The sequence below is a fragment of the Mus pahari genome, chromosome 2 (assembly GCF_900095145.1).
Source record: "Mus pahari chromosome 2, PAHARI_EIJ_v1.1, whole genome shotgun sequence".
NCBI classification, from domain to species: domain Eukaryota; kingdom Metazoa; phylum Chordata; class Mammalia; order Rodentia; family Muridae; genus Mus; species Mus pahari.
The window spans coordinates 157,472,575-157,491,131 of record NC_034591.1 but is presented as its reverse complement, the minus strand read 5'-3'; the positions used below and the strand labels follow the sequence as shown (position 1 = coordinate 157,491,131).

The 18,557-nt window shown below is 44.8% G+C and overlaps 1 protein-coding gene across 3 annotated transcripts in view; it reads left to right on the top strand.

Moving 5' to 3' along the window:
• St8sia1 (ST8 alpha-N-acetyl-neuraminide alpha-2,8-sialyltransferase 1) overlaps positions 1–18,557 on the top strand; it is a 116,721-nt gene that overhangs the window by 65,246 nt on the left and 32,918 nt on the right. For 2 of the 3 annotated variants that reach the window (XM_029535083.1, XM_021190775.2), the window contains exon 3: positions 10,610–10,719. The exons of the other annotated variant lie outside the window; for it this stretch is intronic. In XM_029535083.1, the coding sequence (XP_029390943.1) occupies positions 10,610–10,719 (110 nt within the window). The remainder of the gene's footprint in view (positions 1–10,609; positions 10,720–18,557) is intronic. 3 annotated transcript variants of the gene reach the window in all.

Genomic DNA, 18,557 nt, shown 5'->3' with positions numbered 1-18,557 from the left:
AGAGGGAGAGGGAGAGGGAGAGGGAGAGGGAGAGGGAGAGGGGGAGAGGGAGAGGGAGGAGAATCATTGTTATGGGTAGCACACCAGAGAGGACTGCTCAGACACAGTTTATAGATAGCTGACAGCCTTTATTCCAGCCAGCTAGGACCACACCCAAGTTTTTTGCGGACGTAGATGTGGCCCCAAGTGTCCAGAATGCAGGGTCTTTAAAGGCAGAAACCACATCTGGGCATCTTGCTGAGCAGCTGCAGGACGACTTCAGCTTGAAGCAAGCAGTTTTAACAGACGCTGGAGCCAGTTCCACAAAAACAAGAATTTAACAGAAGCTAAGCTAAGTTATCTAGGACTGCTTGACATTGGGTTCCTAGAACAGAGTTGGATGGTTTTCCGTGGGATTCTCCATCAAAGAGATTGAGTTCTAGTTGAGCCAGAAATGGCCTCAGTAAGAATTCAAGATGGAGGAACCTCTATACTGTCTTGCCCAGTCAACCAATGAAGATATTAATTCTAGTCCAGTTGACAGCGATGTGTATGAGAGTTTGGGAAATATCTGATTGGTTTTATACAAGAATATTATGGGACAGTTCCAACTTTTAAACTCTACCCAGAGGTCTTTTCAACAGTGTGAAAGTGAGGCTGTATTCATACTTTTTTGTTACTGAGGTAAGACACTAACCAAGACGAACTTGACAAGAAAGGGGTTTAGTTCATCTCATGACTCTCAGGTCACACTCCATCTCACTGAGGGAAGTCAGGTTAGGGACTCAAGCAGGAACCTGGAGGCAGGAGCTGAAGCAAAGACAGTGGAAGAATGTTGCTTACTGGCTTGATCCTCATTGGTTCATCCCGATTTCTTGTAGCATCCAAGACCAGGGGTAGCATCACCTCCAGTAAATAGGCTGGGCCTTCCTGTATCAAACATTAATAAAGAAAATACCCTACAGGCTTGCCTACAGCCTGATCTTATGGATACATTACTCAGTTGAGGTTCCCTCCTGTCAGATGACTCTAGCCTGTGTCCAGTTGATATAAATCTAGCCAGCCCAGGTATCAGAAACATGCATCATAACTATTGGCGCTGATTAGCACAGTTTCTGGAGATCATATCATGAAGAAGGGAGAGAAGGTGTCTATAAGGCAGAATGAAGTAAGTTGACATAGGATTGTTGGTGCGAAATTTAGAGGCTCCCTGTGTTATGTGCTTGGAGACTTATCAGGGGAGCTCCCGGTGATGTTTGGGAAACCTTCCTAGAATAAAGGATGTTCAGGAGTTAGCTCCACTCCCTTTAGTGCTGTTCAGAGAGCTGGGGAAATACTGGGAGAATCCTTCCTAAAGTGAGGCTTTATTTCTTTGTGGTTTAATAGGTAAAATAGTTGTACACAAGACAATCATTCTTGCTTTCTTTTCTTAGTGCCCATATTTAGTTAGTAGGCAATTGATCTTCGTACTGTTAGTTCAAAGTCTCACCTGTGAACCGCAATCCACTGTGCTACTGACTGACTGTATGCTATTTATAGCTGAAGACAAAATGGAACTCTTAATTCATATGACCTTTTAACAGAACAAACAGCCGGCCAGAGGTCAGGGACCTTCGACCTAGCTGTTTGCAGTGCCCAGTAGCTGGTGGCTTGACAACAAACATTGGTTAAATGTCCTTAGTTGAATGTCACTTGATATCTGCAGTTCTTGATTATGGGGGAATGGAAGGAGAGTCTTGTTGTGTCCCTTTTGTTGGCAAGGTTGCTTCTAGAAATAAGCGAGGAGACAGGAAATCAGGGACAGGCACCCAGTCTGCGGTCAGCTGTGTCCTCCCGCCTATACTTGGATGATGGTTTTGTTGTGTGTAGGGGGGTGATTTCCATGAAGTGTCTTGTTTGGAAACATCAACAGATGCTTCCAGATTGAGACAAAATAACAGACAGTACACCCTAAGCTCTCTGCAGTCCTGAGGAGATGATTTCATCTGATTCCGTATAGATTTACGAGCCGATGCACGCACGCGGTTCCGACACACAGCTCTCATGACTCATTGAGCATAAATGAATTCTAACTTGCATCTAATCTGCTCGCATTGTCAAGTGCTCCTTGAGCTTGTGAGCATAGCCTGTCTGGCACAGTACCTGCAGATCTGAAGGGCGAAAGAAACAATCCTATAGGTAGAGGATGGGGTAAGGAAAACAGGAGAGGGGGGAATTGGGGTGCTGGGTACCTGCCTAGGCCATGTGGGCACAAAAGATGCTGGTGTTGGGTTCTGGGTACCTTAGTGAAGGAAGGTCTGTGTTAGGGAACATGGTGGGACTTGTAGCTTGAGAGTGATTGTCTTATACCAGGCCTTATTTTGGAGGAATTAGGATGGGACTGAGTATTTGCTATAGGATGAACTAGAGGCCGTTTATATGTAATCAGTAATGCCCCCTCGTGTGTGTGTGTGTGTGTGTGTGTGTGTGTGTGTGTCCTCTTAGTTGCACTGAGGGGAAGAACTCAAGGGCCTCTGAGGCAGTAGATGTGGAAATGATTTGAAGACCAAGCAGAAACCAACTCCATTTCTAGCCCATGGTGCCAAGGCACTGTTGGCTCATACAAAACTAAAGCAGTGGCTGTTGACTACTTGGTCTCTGATATGACGCCTCAGTCCTCGGAGTTTATGGAGTGAGCCCCACACAAATGAGAAGCCCAAGGGATTGTGCTTCAAGAGAGTGGGAGGAGCCGTAAAGCTGGAAGTCGAGTGCAGGTTGGTGAGGTTTAGGGGCGACATTCACTAACACAGTGGTCCTCATCCCTTCTATCTCTGTGGCCCTTTAAGACAGCTCCTCATGTTGTGGTGACCCCCAACCGTAAAATTATTTCTTTTGCTGCTTCATAACTATAATTTTGCTACTGAAATGTAAATATTTTTGAAGCCAGAGGTTTGCTAAAGGGGCCCCAACCCACAAGTTGAGACCTGCTGCGTTAACAGGAAGGTGTACCCCTCCATTTCCTTGAAGAACCTCTTAATGCTTCTTCTAATGATGTCAGTGCAAGTGCAGGGCTAGCTGCGATAGGCGGAGCTAGCTGAAATGGGCGTGACTAGCTGCAATGGGCGGGACTAGCTGCAATGGGCGAGCTACTCCTTCCTGCTCTCAGCTCTGCTGTGGGGAAAACTTCCTGCTGCTTTTGAAATGTTCTGTGCTCTTCATATTTCCTTACACCATGAGGAAAATAATAACTTTAGTCATTTTGATGACTTTTGAAATGTGGCCACACACAGGCATGGTGTAAGATCCAGCCTCAGTCACTGCTTTGCCATTTGGGAGACAGAAATGACAGCACTAAGTAATTAACTTGTCATTGACTGAGAGATTTTCCTAAAATCTTCTGAACAGTCGCATGGAACCAAACCGTATGGGGTTATATCCTGAGCTAACAAATGAAGTCGAATATACAAAATTTCAAAGTGTTACTTTTTTTAGTTGTTTGAAAAACAAATTTTCATGGACAAAGTCTTAATGATGGGCGTGTGAGAAAGAGGTCCTGAGTTCAATCCTCAGCACCCACCTAAAGGCTGGGTGTACTATTTCCTTGTAATTCCAATACCAGGAAGATAGAGGCAGGAGGGTTTCTTAGAGCTCTCTGGACAGCATACATACTCAAATGTGCAAGCACATGTGCACACATATACACACACACACACACACACACATGCACACAGACACAGACATACACACACATAAATGCACATATGCATGAACACTTACACATAGACAGACACACAAGCACACAGACATATACACACATATAGACACACATGCACACACATACGTACATACACATACATGTAACACACACATATATACATAGACATACATATGTACAGATACAAACACACACTAACAGACACACATGCATACTCACACACAGACATACAGACACACAAGCATACATATACATGTACACACAATACAGGCACACATACACATACATACACACATACAGAACACATGCAACACATACACATACACAAACAGATACACATATGCACACATACACACATACACAAACACACACACATTCTCACACATACATACACAAGTAACAGCATATAAATATTCACTTCATTCAATTTCCAAAGTTTGCGTGCTTTGTAGAAAACATAATGCTGACTTTCCATATCGAAATCACAATGTTGTTAGCAGAGAGGAGAGTACAAATCTTAGAATTAACATTTTTGTGAAATCGTTCTTACATAATTGCAAAACTGTTCTGCAAATATTCTATAGTCAGTACTTTCATATCCCTAGAGAAAGTTTGGGGTAATGTTCAACAAAGAATTCAATAACTAACTATCGGTAATAAGAAGCATTTTCCTTGAAATAAATGAACTAATTACTAGATGTTTTTCATCACAAAAATGCTTACACATGCAAAGGAAGAACACAACTGAAATTGATTTGGACTTCCAAAGGCTTTGTCAAGTGGCTGAAAAAAACCAAATGCACGCTACTTTACCTCCTGGAAGGAGCTGGGGTTTCTTTGACTTAATTTGTGCCTATTTTGCCTGGCCAGTGGGTACCATGCTTGTTAGGGATTTCCTTCTGGAAACTCGTTCATCCTTAGTTGAAGAAATGAAGCAGTTGGGTACGAGACACAGTTGTACGCATCTGAGGGATATTGGTGGAAGGTTGGGGCTTAATTGTTGTGTTGCTTCCAATATAATTAGGTCCTTGAACAGGGCGGTGCAATTAGATATGTTGAGGGGGCATAATTAGATGGGTGGATGATAGTGTAATTACATCCATAAGAGGGGGCTATAATTAGATGTGAAGAAAGGAGGTGGTATATTTGGATGCTTAGGTTGAGGGTATAATTAACATATGTGCAAGAAATTAAATTATGTGTGTGGGTGAAGTATAATTAAGTGTGGGCGTCCATCTCCAGTGGTAGGTGAGGGGACAGAGAAATGACCAGTCTGGGTGCAGTGACGTGTGTGTTGATGTCTTTATGGTCAGATCCCTGAAATTTTCATCAAGAAATGTGGGCATATGTTTTGACATGGTGACTAATAGCAGTTGACACGGTGGTGACAACCTTTTGGGTCATTTATAAGGTTAGCAAAGCAAAACTTCTACTTGTCTGACAAGATTTCAGCTCTTTACCTAATGCTGGCAGTCACTCTTTCAATAGAATCCTGATTTTTTTTCCCAGCTTTAATTTGTAACTGGCAAGGAGAGCTTGCTCTCTGTTGCCATCAAAGAGAACAGAGGTTGGAGGGAAACAGTGGACTGAACAGATAAATAACAGTAGTAGGACCTCATTATTCTCACCACTGACAAAAGCAAGAACCCTTCCCTCCAGCTTTGTCCCCTTTGTGTGGTGTGAAAATTAGCATCAACTCTTCACTAAGAGAGTTCCACCTGATGTTCCATTTATAAGGAAACCAGCAAACCTCCACTTATGGCAGCGTGGTTGTCTCAAACTTCTAAAATGGTGTTGGTTCCTAAGTAGTTATGATATCCACCCTACGAAGGGGCAACAAAGAAAGGGTCTGAACCACAGCTAAAAGAGGAACTAGAAAGTGATGCAGGAAGCAAGGAGGAGGAAGAAGGAGGAGGAGAGGAAGAGGAGGAGGAAGAAGAATCAATGTCATGAGTTGAAGGCCAGGCTGGATAACATAGTGGACTCTGTCTTAGAAAGCAAAATCCAGCCAACTGGGAGCGAAGAGAAGCAGAACTGACATCAAGGAGAGCAACGGAAACAACAGGGAATGAACGCCATGTTTCCTTGTGGTTTTCTTGTTCTGTTTTGGCATTTTTGGTCCAGTGATGAACAGTGATGTGGAAATGTTAGCCAGATGAACCCCTCTCTCCCAGCTTGCTTTTGTTCATGGTGTTTCATTGCAGAAATGGTAACTCGACTAGGATACTTGTTATAACAACTGTTGTGTCTAAGAGCTGTGAGTAGGTGCACTGTCCACTTTGTACCAGCAATGGAGGTCATGGCATTGGCCCTGCTGCTGGCTTGGGTGGTCCTCGACCTTGCTCTCCTGTGTAGATAGTGCAGGCAGAGGAGGAAGGACAAATGCCCCTGACTTTATGAATGACTCTGGTTAGCAATTTTTCATCCACTTAATTATCAAGCCATTTAGGGGTGTTCTCCACTGTGAAGGCACAAGTCCCCAGGCTTAGGTATTTAGATGTTAATGGATTTTTTTTCTCCTCACAGGTCAGGTTTTAGCTAGGAATATTTTTCACAGTTGGCTGTTGGAGTTTGTTGCTGACATAATCTGCTAGCTTCCAAGGGCGGCAAGATCGCTCAGCAGTTAAAGGCGCTTCCTGTCCGAACCTAGTGGCCAAAGTCTGATTCTTGTAACCCACCTAAAGGTGGAAGGAGAGAAAGAAAGGCACAGAGTTGCCCTCGGACCTCTCTCAGAGCACCATGAGGGAACTTTGTACCCACAGCACAAGTTCAACAGCCCAGATAACTTTTTGAAAAGGTCTCCTAGTCTTCAAAAGTATTTCACTCTCGTTCCCGGTGCGAACACCAGAGAGTCTGACTTCCATTCGCATCCATTTACTAAGTCCCTGGAGGACTACCTACTGGATGAGGAGTCCCACCCTCTGCTCAGTGCCTCAGCCACGCACGTCTTAGCCTCAGCACTCTGTCTGGTCCCGCCATTTTGTTAAAGCCTGGTTTGTGTTCTGCTAGATATAAGCTGTAGGAACTGGGTGTGCCCCAGCTTTCTTAACAGCTCCAGCTCACAATACATGTTCATCAATGGCTGCTGAGTAAAGACAGAACTTAGTTACCAGAGCTAGAAAGAGGCCAGGTGGTGCAGTGTGTGGAAGATGGTAAGGTGTGGGGCCTCTCAGGCGAGACCCTGGTCGGCTTTGCAAATCACCCTCAGTTTAGCGAGTGATAGGACTTGTTCTTCGGGTCTGGAGATGAATTGGTCTGTCTGCTGGAAATTCCACTTTCCACCTAGAAAGAGCAGGAGAAGGGTCACTTGTATTCACTCTTGAATGAAACGACATTGCCCCCATAGGCTCAGCCATTCGGACCCTCCATCTCCAGTTGGTGGCACTGTCTGGGGATAGTTAGGAGGCACAGCCTTGTTGGAGACCCGGCCTTACTGGAGGCCAGCTTGTGTGTTCTCAGCCTCTCCCTACCTGCCGCTTTCTTCTCTTCATGCTTTCGGTTTGAAGATTCCTGCAGTCGTGCCTCCCGCCAAAATGGACTCTATCCCTCAGGGTCTCCCCTTTAACAACTAAGGGGCTTGCAGCTTGCCTGTATAAATCCTACTATTAGTAGGGGGTGTCTGGAATTTCTCCCCTGGCTTACCGATCACTGCATGGCTATGTGAGACCCTTACAGTGTATATTCACATATTGACATCATTTTTCTTTTGGTATATGTTATTCTTTTCTACATCTGAGTAGATATACGTTTATATTCCTCCACGCCAGCAAACTCAGGTCAATTTTCTTACTGCTGTTCCTTTCCTGGTCGAGGACACCTGTGGCCTCCTTGTTGCGCAGCCCCATGGCAGGTTCAGCATTATTGCCCTTCATCTTTTAGGAGCACTTGGCCTTCTTCCCTCCTTCTCAGTCACTGCCTTCCTTTTGCTAGGCTCCCTAAGACCTCTTCTCCGTTCTGTTCTGACTCTCGGCTCTTAATCCAAATACCTGGTCCCTCTCCACCTTTCATTCCACACAGACCCAGGCCCCTGCCTGCTCGGTCACCTACTGGACAAGGCCACTTGGCAGCCACTTGACTTTCTCAAGACAGGGCTTTTAATCAGTCCCCCAGACTCACCCCTGCTGGGATCTTCTCAGTGCAGGAAACACAGTCCTATGCTGAAGACTAAGGCACCTTTCCCTCAGTCCTTTCTTCCTCTGCTTTCTTTCCTTACTTCCTCACTGAAAACCAGCAAATCTACTTGGTACTTCCTCCGGAATCCCTCCAGAACTGATCGCTCTCCTCACCTCTGTCAACCTCTTCCAGGTCACTGAACTCCACGGATGTCACTGCAGGCTCCTCCCTGCCCAGACACGGTTGAGCTTGTTCACACTTCAGCATGGATCATAACGCTACCTCTCTGGCTGTTTCTGTAGACTTGGCTCTCATCCTGGAATAAAAACCACTGTCTTCATGGTGCCTTACCTGGCTCACTTACCCAGTTCCCCCCTCCTCCTCCCCTCCTCTGCAGACAAAAGAGGCTCTCCCCCCTTTATCGTACCCCAGGAATGTTCCCTCCTCAGGGTCTTTGCACCAGGGGACCTACCCAGGTCTATGCTCACACATTCTCAAGTCCTATACACATCTGCTCAGGGCTTCCTGTGTGCGTGGCTGGTCACCCTGCTGACCTTGCAGTTCCTCTCAGGAAGTCTCTAAACTCTCTCATGCCAATCCCCTGTCTCTTTCCACAGACCACCTCACCGTCTGTCCCACTGTTTATCTTTCCACATTCCTTCACCCTTCTCTATTTTCTCCAGCACAGTGTGAGTTTCAAGGGTACATGGTTTGTACTTGGTCTCTGCCGCTCACGGGTCCCAGCAAACATTGGTGGGGTATACATGCCAGCCTACATGAGCATCAGAGCCTAGCTCTCCATCTCACTGATGATAGACAGCACCATGGTTCAAGTGTTGATTCCAAATGCTGCTTTGAGGAATGACTAAGAGAAGTATATGTTGTCCTGAGTGAAGCTGTTCTCCACTGACAGCCTCTCCTCAGGCACCCCACTCTGACGTTTATTGGGGTGATCACTGCAGTGGTAATGCAGGCAATCTTTTCTCCCAGTGGGCAAATACTTAAGCATTACGCTTCAGACACCACCAATATTTATCACCAGTATTTACGTAGCTCTAGCTGCTCATTTTACTACTAGAGACGAGGGAATAAAATCTTCCCATGTTAGACTAATTGCTTCCTTCAGCTACCAATGAAAGCAGAGACTCTTGGGAATTTTTTTTCCTGGTTGAGTTATTACCTCATGCCTAGGCAAGAACCTGCTACTGTGTATTTGTGAGCTAATTCCATTTTATCTTTGGTATAGTCTGTGTTATTTGTATACCACTCACCCAGCATGGCCTATCAATCTAGTCATTTCCTAGACTAGTCGTGTGTTTACAAGGTCTTTTCCCCAAGAACTCCAACAACTGTGTCCTGTTCCAGTCACTTCAAGGAGCCCTGGTACCTGGCAGTTCTTGCTGACCCAGCTAGAAGGGGCCAAATGATTCATTTCACTCTCAGGGGCTATTATGGGTTTCCATATTCCCTGACGCTATAAATAGTGCTCCAGGCTGGAGCACTTGGGCACACAGAGCATCCTCTTTGCAGTCTAGCTGGATATTTACAGGAGAAAGTCACATGTTGTCTGGTTTGACACAAGTCACCTGTCCCTTGATGGCTCCTGAGTTCCATACAGAACCACCCAGGGTGTTCGTTTTCTTCCAGCAAACATTATTGCCTCTGTTTATGCATGCGTGTGTGTGTGTGTGTGTGTGTGTGTGTGTGTGTGTGTGGCCAAAGGTCAACCTTGTGTGTCTTTATCAGTTAGTTTCTATCTTATTTTTGGGGAAGTGTACTGCACTTACTCTGAAGCTGATGATTCTGGCTGGCTGGTGAATGCTGGGATCTCCCTGTCTTCAACCTGCCCCTCCCCCACCTGGCACTCCCCCTCCATGTTGGGATTCTAAGTACACACAGTCACATCCAGTGTGAGCACAAGTGTGGCTCACACGCAGGCGCTCATGCTTGCTGGGCAAACACTTTACTGACTGAATGATCTCCCTAGCCCTCCTCTTATTCTTCAAGTGACAAGCTTTGTCTGTGTGCTTGGGCACAGAACCACCTACTCCTTCTTGGTGGCATGCCACAGTTGGCATGGCTTTCTCTTCAGCAAAGTCAGCACCTTCGTGGCACTGTTTAGTTTATGGCCGAAGTTCGAACTCTCTTCACCCCGTACTCTCTTCATTTTTCTCACTGTGAATCTTGAAACCTCAGACTTCTGTGTTCTTCTGGCTTTCCCCAGCAGTTAGCCTAAGACACACAAAGAAACCTTCTGGGAACGAATGGCTGCTGTGTCACTGGAATCACACAGGAAAACAGAATTCCTTTGACTCTACGTCCTGTTTGATGGCTTTAGAAACAATCCTGTGTTTAGTTTGGACTTTTCTGCTTTCCCTAGCAAACATCCTGTGCTAGGTGCTCAGTCAATTTGAGAAAGAGAAAAGAATGTTACGTTTAAATGTATTCTAGGGATGTTTCCTTGTTGTTTCTGTTTTGTTTTATTCTTTTTCCCCCCCCAGAAGAAACAGGCCAGCTTGTTTCCCAGCAAATCAGCGACATCCTTCTTCCTGATACTCTTTTTTTTTTTTTTTTTTTTTTTTGCATTTCCCTGCTGGGACTTCCTTCAAATTCCTCGGGGTCNCCCCCAGAAGAAACAGGCCAGCTTGTTTCCCAGCTATATATATATATATATATATATATATATATATTTTTTTTTTTTTTTTTTTTTTTTTTTGCCCTGCTGGGACTTCCTTCAAATTCCTCGGGGTCTGCTGTCGATAATGATTTCAGAGCAGTTGTGTGTTCTTTGCAGTGAAAACCCGCCTTGTTTTCTGTTGCTAGGCAACCCCCTTGCAGCTGCCATTGAAGAAATGTGCGGTGGTGGGAAACGGTGGGATTCTGAAGATGAGTGGCTGTGGCCGTCAAATAGATGAAGCAAATTTTGTCATGCGGTAAGAGAGAGCACTCACAGTGTGGCCTCTGACTTCTCTCCCTTTCCCCAACCCTTCCATAAGCCCCTGGGCCTTTCAAACTTAGTGGCTTGCAATTAATTTCCTGTCGCTTGTCTTTATCTTCTCTTCAAACTGTTATACAAGAGAGGTTAGGAGTGCACTAAGGGGGAGGGGGCTAGGGAACTTTCCCCAAGAAGGTTCAAAGCTCAGAAGGCTCCCTTAGCAGAGGTACAGCTTTGCTGCTAATACGGGTAGCGGGGAGAAACATGAGGGCTCAGATCATCCCTGAGATTATACAGTTGGGTGATTAAGACTTTGAAAATTGCTCTTTCCTTAGGACTAACTCTGTCTTGGGACTAAACATTCTAGTCACTGGAAGTGTACTCTCTGCTTCTCAGTTTTACACAGAAGTATTTGAAAGAGCCAGTGCAATTTAAAGTCAGGGGATTTGTCTGTGTGTGACTGAAACTGGCATGAAGGGTGAGGGAGAGAACTTCACATAAGAAGAAAGCTTGATTAAGGGATGAGCAGCACAGGGCATGAGCTTTGGCAAAGGACGGTGATAAAAATTGTTGAGCTTGACCCAAGGGAAGACACCTTCAGGCTGTAGATGGCCAGTCTGTTCTGTCTGTGTCTGAGCAGACACTTCGAGGGCACAGCAAGTGACTGCCTTGGGGCAGGGTTTGCCTAGCTAAAGAGGAAGAAAGGTGGAGTGTCATGAGGGAGGGCTCTAGAGAGAAACCCTGTGAGGTGACAAATCAGGCTAGAGTAGGCTCTGCAGTGAGCGGAGTTAAAGGAGGAGCAAGGGACAAGGCCACTCAGGGTGGAGTTGTGGAGTGGGGTGTGTGAGGGAAATGTAGAATAATTAGTGAGCTCAAGGCTAAGCATGGCACCTCAGTTCAGAGTTCAGCTTATCTAAGACAAAGTACAGAAAAGGAAAACATGTTTTGTTGAGGAAGCAAAGGAACATTGAGAGGTTGGGAGATTCTTTCAGATGAACCCTGAACTTTCAAAGACATGGGAATGACTATGAGCCAGGACCCCAAGGATGCTGTAACCAGGAATTCTCAAGTTCGATTCTTGGCATCTACCTAAAAAGCTAGGCATCTCCATAAGTCCAGATCTAGGGAGATGGAGACTGGAGGATGCCTTAGGTTTATAGGGCAGCCAGTTTAGATGACTGAATGAGCTTCAGGTTCAGTGAGTGACCCTGCTTCAAAGTATACAGTGGAGAGTGGCTGCCCTGACCTCTACATGTACATACATGCACACACACACACACACATATACACACATAAACACATGCAGACACAAACATATACACATACACACACAGCTACAAACACACATGTATACATATTTACACACACAAACAGTCACAAACACATAAACACAAACCCACACACAAACATACAAAACACACATACACAAGAACACAAATACACAAACACAAGACACATATGTATACAGATATACATACATACACTAACACACACATACACACAAACACACACAAACATACATAAACACTCACTGACACACACAGACACAAATCACAAACACACAAAGACACAAACACATACACATATACACATAAAAGCACATACATACACACAAAGACACACATATACATACATACATACATACATACATACATACATACATACATACATACACATGTACATATAAAACCACACACATACACACAAAAACACACAAACATATACACACACAAACACCCAGAGACAAACACACACACATAGACAGGCACACACACACACAACAGACAAGCACACACAAACATACACACACATACACACACACACACACACACACACACACACACACACACACACTCCCTACTTGCTTGTATGTGCAGGATGGGGGTGAGGTTCTAAGAATTGTAATCCATATTGAATCACTAAGCTGTCTGAGAGAATTTGAGGTGGATCCATTCTCCTGCATAGTTCCACGCACCCTCTCAGAAGAGAGCTGCTTTGCCGTCAAGACATGCTCTCACTCGGTAAAACCTGAAGTGGGGATATGGCTAGGAGGTGAGGGAGAGGTAGTGTCCTTCCACTCCTGCCTTCCTGTCAAGTGGTGCTCCAGTGGGTGCTGCTTGGGTGTCATGGAACATGGAAGAAGGTGAGGAGAGATGTTTTAAGTCAGAGGAGTGGATAAAATCCCACAGCAGAACGAGTCACAGGAGGGAAGCAGCAGAGCCCAGCTGACATCAGGCACCCACTCCAACCCCTGGGTAGTCCATGAGGCTGAAGAGCTAGTAATGAACACAGGGTTGAGAGGTCACACGGTTGACCAGATGGTGCCTGTGTGGTGTCATTTTTTTTTTTTTTTTTTTTTTTTTACCTCTGTGAGGGTGTTTGAGGAGGGGGAAGGAGACATTGCTCAGTCAACTCTGGTTTCCTATAGTTCTACGAATACTGTGTTGTTGTTGTTGTTGTCATTGTGTTTGCTTCCTTTTCCAACCTTCAAGTTGCTCTAAAGTTCATTGGAGGTGCTTTCTCCAAATATTCAGTGAAGAAAAGTTACAAGAGGTTTTAAGGCAAGAGCGTGGTTCAGCAGCTCCAGGAAGCCATAAGGAATTAATTAGTCCCATGGTCCCGCCCTCACAGACCTACCTCAGCTCTCATCACATCCTTCATGCTGGTCCATCCTGCTGAGTTCATCCCTTAAATTATTAACCCATTCATCCAGGGAGAGTGCATACTTACCCTTGACCCGGTAACTGCCTCAGCAGAGCAGGAGGTCATCCTAGGACATCTTACTTGCCTGGGTTGAAGGGCTAAGAAGTTATTCCTGCATTAGCACCCGGAGTGTAGACACAAGATGAGAGCAGAGATGCAGGTCTCTCCTCTTGCTCTCAGTTAACCATAGCTCTAGGGAGGAGGGCATCAAGCTTCTTAGCAGATTCTATTACTCCTGATGTGTGTATGTGTGTATGTGTGTGTGTGTGTTTGTGTGTGTGTTTGTGTGTGTGTTTTCTGTGTGAGTGCGTATATGTGTGTGTTGTGTATGCAAGTGTGTGTTTTGTGTGTGTGTATTGTGTGTGAGTATGTGTTACATGTGTGTGAGTGTATGTATATGCATGTGTGGGTTGTGTGGATTGTGTGTGTGTGTAAGAGTGTGTATTTTTGTGTGGTATGTGGGGTGTGTGTTGTATGTGTGTGAGTGTGTATATGAGTGTACGTTTGAGTATGTAGGATGTGTGCTGCATGTATGTGAGTGTATATATCTGTGTATTGTATGTGTGTGACTCTGTGTGTATGTGTGAAACTACCATTAGCACGGTGAATAACATGTAGAAGAACATGCTTAGGTACCACAGGGGATTATCTTGTGGTACCCCATTTATTCCAAGTAGACACAACTAGGTTGGCCTTTTATACGATCTGCTGTTGCTGTCACACAGTCATAGCTACTGAGTGCCTGAGACTAAGCTTCACTGCATAGCCTTCAGGGTAATGCTCACAGGAGGAGCGAGCTGAGGAAGTAGACACGAATTCAGAGAAGACATAGTTATACCCAGAGCTCCTTTGGTTTCCAAAATAGCGCTGTTTTTGTAACACATTTGAAATATTTAAAAGGCTTAGTTATGGCTAGTAAGTGGGAGTACTATTTTCTTTGTTATTATTGTGTGTGTGCCGGTACAAGTCATGAGAGCACTTTTTTATGAGGGCCACATATCACCACATAGCCTTCCTTACACATTCGTGCAGGTTCCAGGTCATCAGGCTTGTATGAAAAGCACCTCCAGATATTGAACCTTCTTGCTAGCCCAAGAGTAATAGTAATTGATAAATTATTTTAAGTATAACTTGGCACCTAACAGATCTATTTTTGAATAGGTGTTTAGCATAGAGATTGCAGCATAGCTAGAAAACTAAAACGCTATTAGATTTTCAAAATGAAACATGTAGTGAATAAATAGGATTTAGACAACGTGTGGCATGGGCACATGAAGCGGGGAAAGGGGTTTTCATGTAGGCCTGCCTACACAGTGTACCCAGATCACAGCTGACAATGTCCCCCAGGCCTGCCCCTCAATGTTTGTATAATGTTCTTTGCATAGACATTTTCTAAACAAAGCCTTCGAGATGCTAAAAACAAGTTCCCATTTTTCAAAGTGCGCATTTATTGTTTAACCAAAAGCAGCACTTTAAAGCTAATCCTGTGGGGCTGGGCTCGTAGCTCAGTGGGTAGAGTACTTGCATAAAACTGAAGGTGCTAGTCCCACCACCTGGAAGGCAAATTCGGGTCATCCTTGGCCACATGGTGTATTTGAGGCACTTGGGGTATAGGATACCCAGTCTACAGCAACAGCAACATCCACCACAAACTCTTGAATTCAATTTCTCTAGAACATTTATAAGGCAGAAATAATAATGGTGATATGTTGAAGACAGACTGTGTGGCTCCTGGTCACAGTCTTTTGGGTTATATGCATAGGAATCACACACACACACACACATATATGCAGGTACACACACACACACACATGCAGGTACACACACACACACATGCAGGTACACACACACACATGCAGGTACACACACACACATGCAGGTACAAACACACATGCAGGTACACACACACACACATGCAGGTACACACACATGCAGGTACACACACATGCAGGTACACACACACACATGCAGGTACACACACATATGCAGGTACACACACACACATGCAGGTACACACACACACATTCACACACACACACATGCAGGTACATACACACATTCACACACACACACATGCAGGTACACACACACACACATGCAGGTACATACACACACATGCAGGTACACACACACACACACACACACACACCTTTGTTTTCTCTTTGTTGAGTTTCCTATCCATTCCTCATTTTTTTAAAAAAAAATTATTTATTTTATGTATATGAGTACACTGTAGCTGTACAGATGGTTGTGAGCTTTCATGTGGTTGTTGGGAATTGAATTTAGGACCTCTGCTCACTTCAGTCAACCCTGCTCGCTCTAGTTGACCCTGCTTGCTCTAGTTGACCCTGCTTGCTCAGGCCCAAAGATTTATTATTATAAATAAGTACACTGTAGCTGTTCAGACAGCACCAGAAGAGGGTGTCAGATCTCATTATGGGTGGTTGTGAACCACCATGTGGTTGCTGGGATTTGAACTCAGGACCTTCAGAGGAACAGTCAGTGTTCTTACCCACTGAGCCATCTTGCCAGCCCCTATCCATTCCTCATTTACTCACCAATTCAAAGAATCCCTCACTCTTCCGTGCTTGGATGTCTGTCGGATCACAAGCATTACCACTATGAAGGCACTGCTGTCTCTCAGTTGTGCCAACAAGCAATAATGTGAACTTTGGGACACTTTACACAATTACGCCTTATTAGAAACAATTTGGCTGTGTTAAATGGGCCATTTATGTAAATCCATGTAATTATCAATTTAGGAATTGAGGAACCAAAATCATAGCACATTTTTCTTAAGAAAAGAGATACGGAATAGGCCCCTGCTGTTTATGCTGGGGAGGGGTGTTTAGCCAGAACAGAAGGCAGACGCTGTACCAACATGCACTATCGTTGGATTTCAGAAAGCCACGCGTCAAGTCTCTCTCACTAGGAGAACCCCTGTTACAGGAAGAAGCTGCTTCTGTGAATTTTGCCTGTTGTTTTGGTTTCAGGGGTTTTATTGTCTGTTTACTGACAAAGCTGTTCTTGAAGTTTTTACTCTGTGTTAGAAGATACAAATGGATCCAGGCCTACGAATTGTGGAACATAGACGGACACATGATGTGGAGATATTTAATCTCAACTGGGGGCTTCTACCCTGCTTTTGATCATTCAGTTCCCGAAAAAAAGATGAACAACTTTTACATTTATAATAAGCCTTAATCAGCACAGATGCTGGGCAGATATCTACCCTCTATGCTATTAGAATCTATTTCTCCATTGATAACCCCACTTTATAATTTGCCATGTTCCATCTGGGCAGCTCTTAACTCCAAATGGCTAGACCTCACGGCCTTATTTTTATGACTCACCTACCCCAGGATGACTTCCTTCTCTCTCCCTCCCTCTTCTCCTCTTCATGGTTCTCCTCTGGGAACTCTAAGCCTGGGAGCCCCAAATCCTACCTATCTCAACTCTGCTTATAGACTGCAGGCATCTTGTTAACCAATCATTAATAACTTGGGTGGCAAGGTCACATAGTGTCATTTGGGTCTACATGAGGATTATTTGTGGGAAAGAAACTAGGCTTTAGGGACCAGTATTTAGCATTCCAACGCAAGCAGCATCTGACCAAACTCACTACAGACACAAACTATTTATTCATGAAAACTAGTTTGGTATCGGCAAAACAGGTTACGAGGACACTCTAGCAAAGGTTAACGCCCACGTTCATTCTCATATGTAAGGGCAGTCAAGATTAAATCTCCGTTAAGGAACACGTCCAAGTCTTAGCTTGTGTTTTATTTGGGAGTCATCTCGTCTTTGCAAAGATCAGTTAAATCTGATCTGGTCACACTGTGGCCAGATGCAGCCTGATATTGACGTCTGAGTCCACTCTTTCACAAGGCTCCCCAGGAAGCCATGTGGAGTGTGATAACACCATGAACTTGGAGATGCCTCAGGAGAGGGCTTGGTGACCTCTGCTTTCTCTGGTGTCCATTGTTTCCTTTCAATGAGCACTCACCAAATCACCAGCGGGATGACTGACCTGTGTGGTTACCAGAAAATGCAGTTTTTTATTACCCATACACAGATGAAAGGGAGATTTTAAGTCAACGTGGTGACAGTTCCACCCCATTGACCTGGTGTGGCTGGAGTCATGAGACTCAAAAGAAAAAGGAACTGGGGATGGGGACAGATCAGCTGACAGGTGCGTGGGCAACTTCATCTCCCAGGGCACATCCATCAGTAGAGAAAATCTAACAGCTCACAGAGACCACAGTATGTGTAAAAACAACGTTTTCTATAAATAAACGATACAAGTTAGACATGCCTTGATGTGGCAGGAGTCAAGTCAGACGTGTGGCTGGAGAGAAGAGAACTTATACTGTATACAAAAATCAGATTTCTGACATGATAGTTTTGAACTCTCCCTCCCCCCCTTGGCATTAAAATAGAGACTTTCAGCTGAGGTCTCTTAGTCCTTACTATAGCTCAGGAAGGAAGGCAAAGTCATTGTCTTAGTTTCAGTTCATGGAGGAACTGTGGCCAGAGAAATGAATGACCCTCTGATGCCCACGGAAAGTCATAGCTGTGCTTCCCACTGTATACAGTCATAAGGCATCGTAACCAAGAGAAATGATTAGTGTAGGGATGGAGTTTGGGGGCACAAGTGGGGTGACTACTTCCTCTCATGGAGAGCACATCTCTTTTGGGGCTGGTAACATGGCTCAGTTGGGACAGTGTTGACCATACAGGCTTAGGGGTCTAAGTTCCACCCCAGCACTCAAACAAAAGCCAGGCATGGAGGCATGGATTTATAGTCCTTGTGCCATGAAATGGAGACAGGAGGATGCCTGAAGCTCCCTGGCCAGGCAGTGCAGCCAATCAGTGAGGTGCAAGTTCAGTGAGGGGCCTTGCCTCAAAGAATAAGGTGGAAAGTGACAGAGGAAGAGTTAATGTGGACTTCTGTTCCCACATGTGTGCACTTGGGTATAGTCATGTACATGCACATGTGTGCTAGTGTACACACACACACACACACACACACACACACAAACACATACAGCTTTCATAGTTTGTTGGGCAATGATTCCTTGTGTCATCACCCTAACCAACCTATACCTTGGCTACATACACAAAAATATTCAT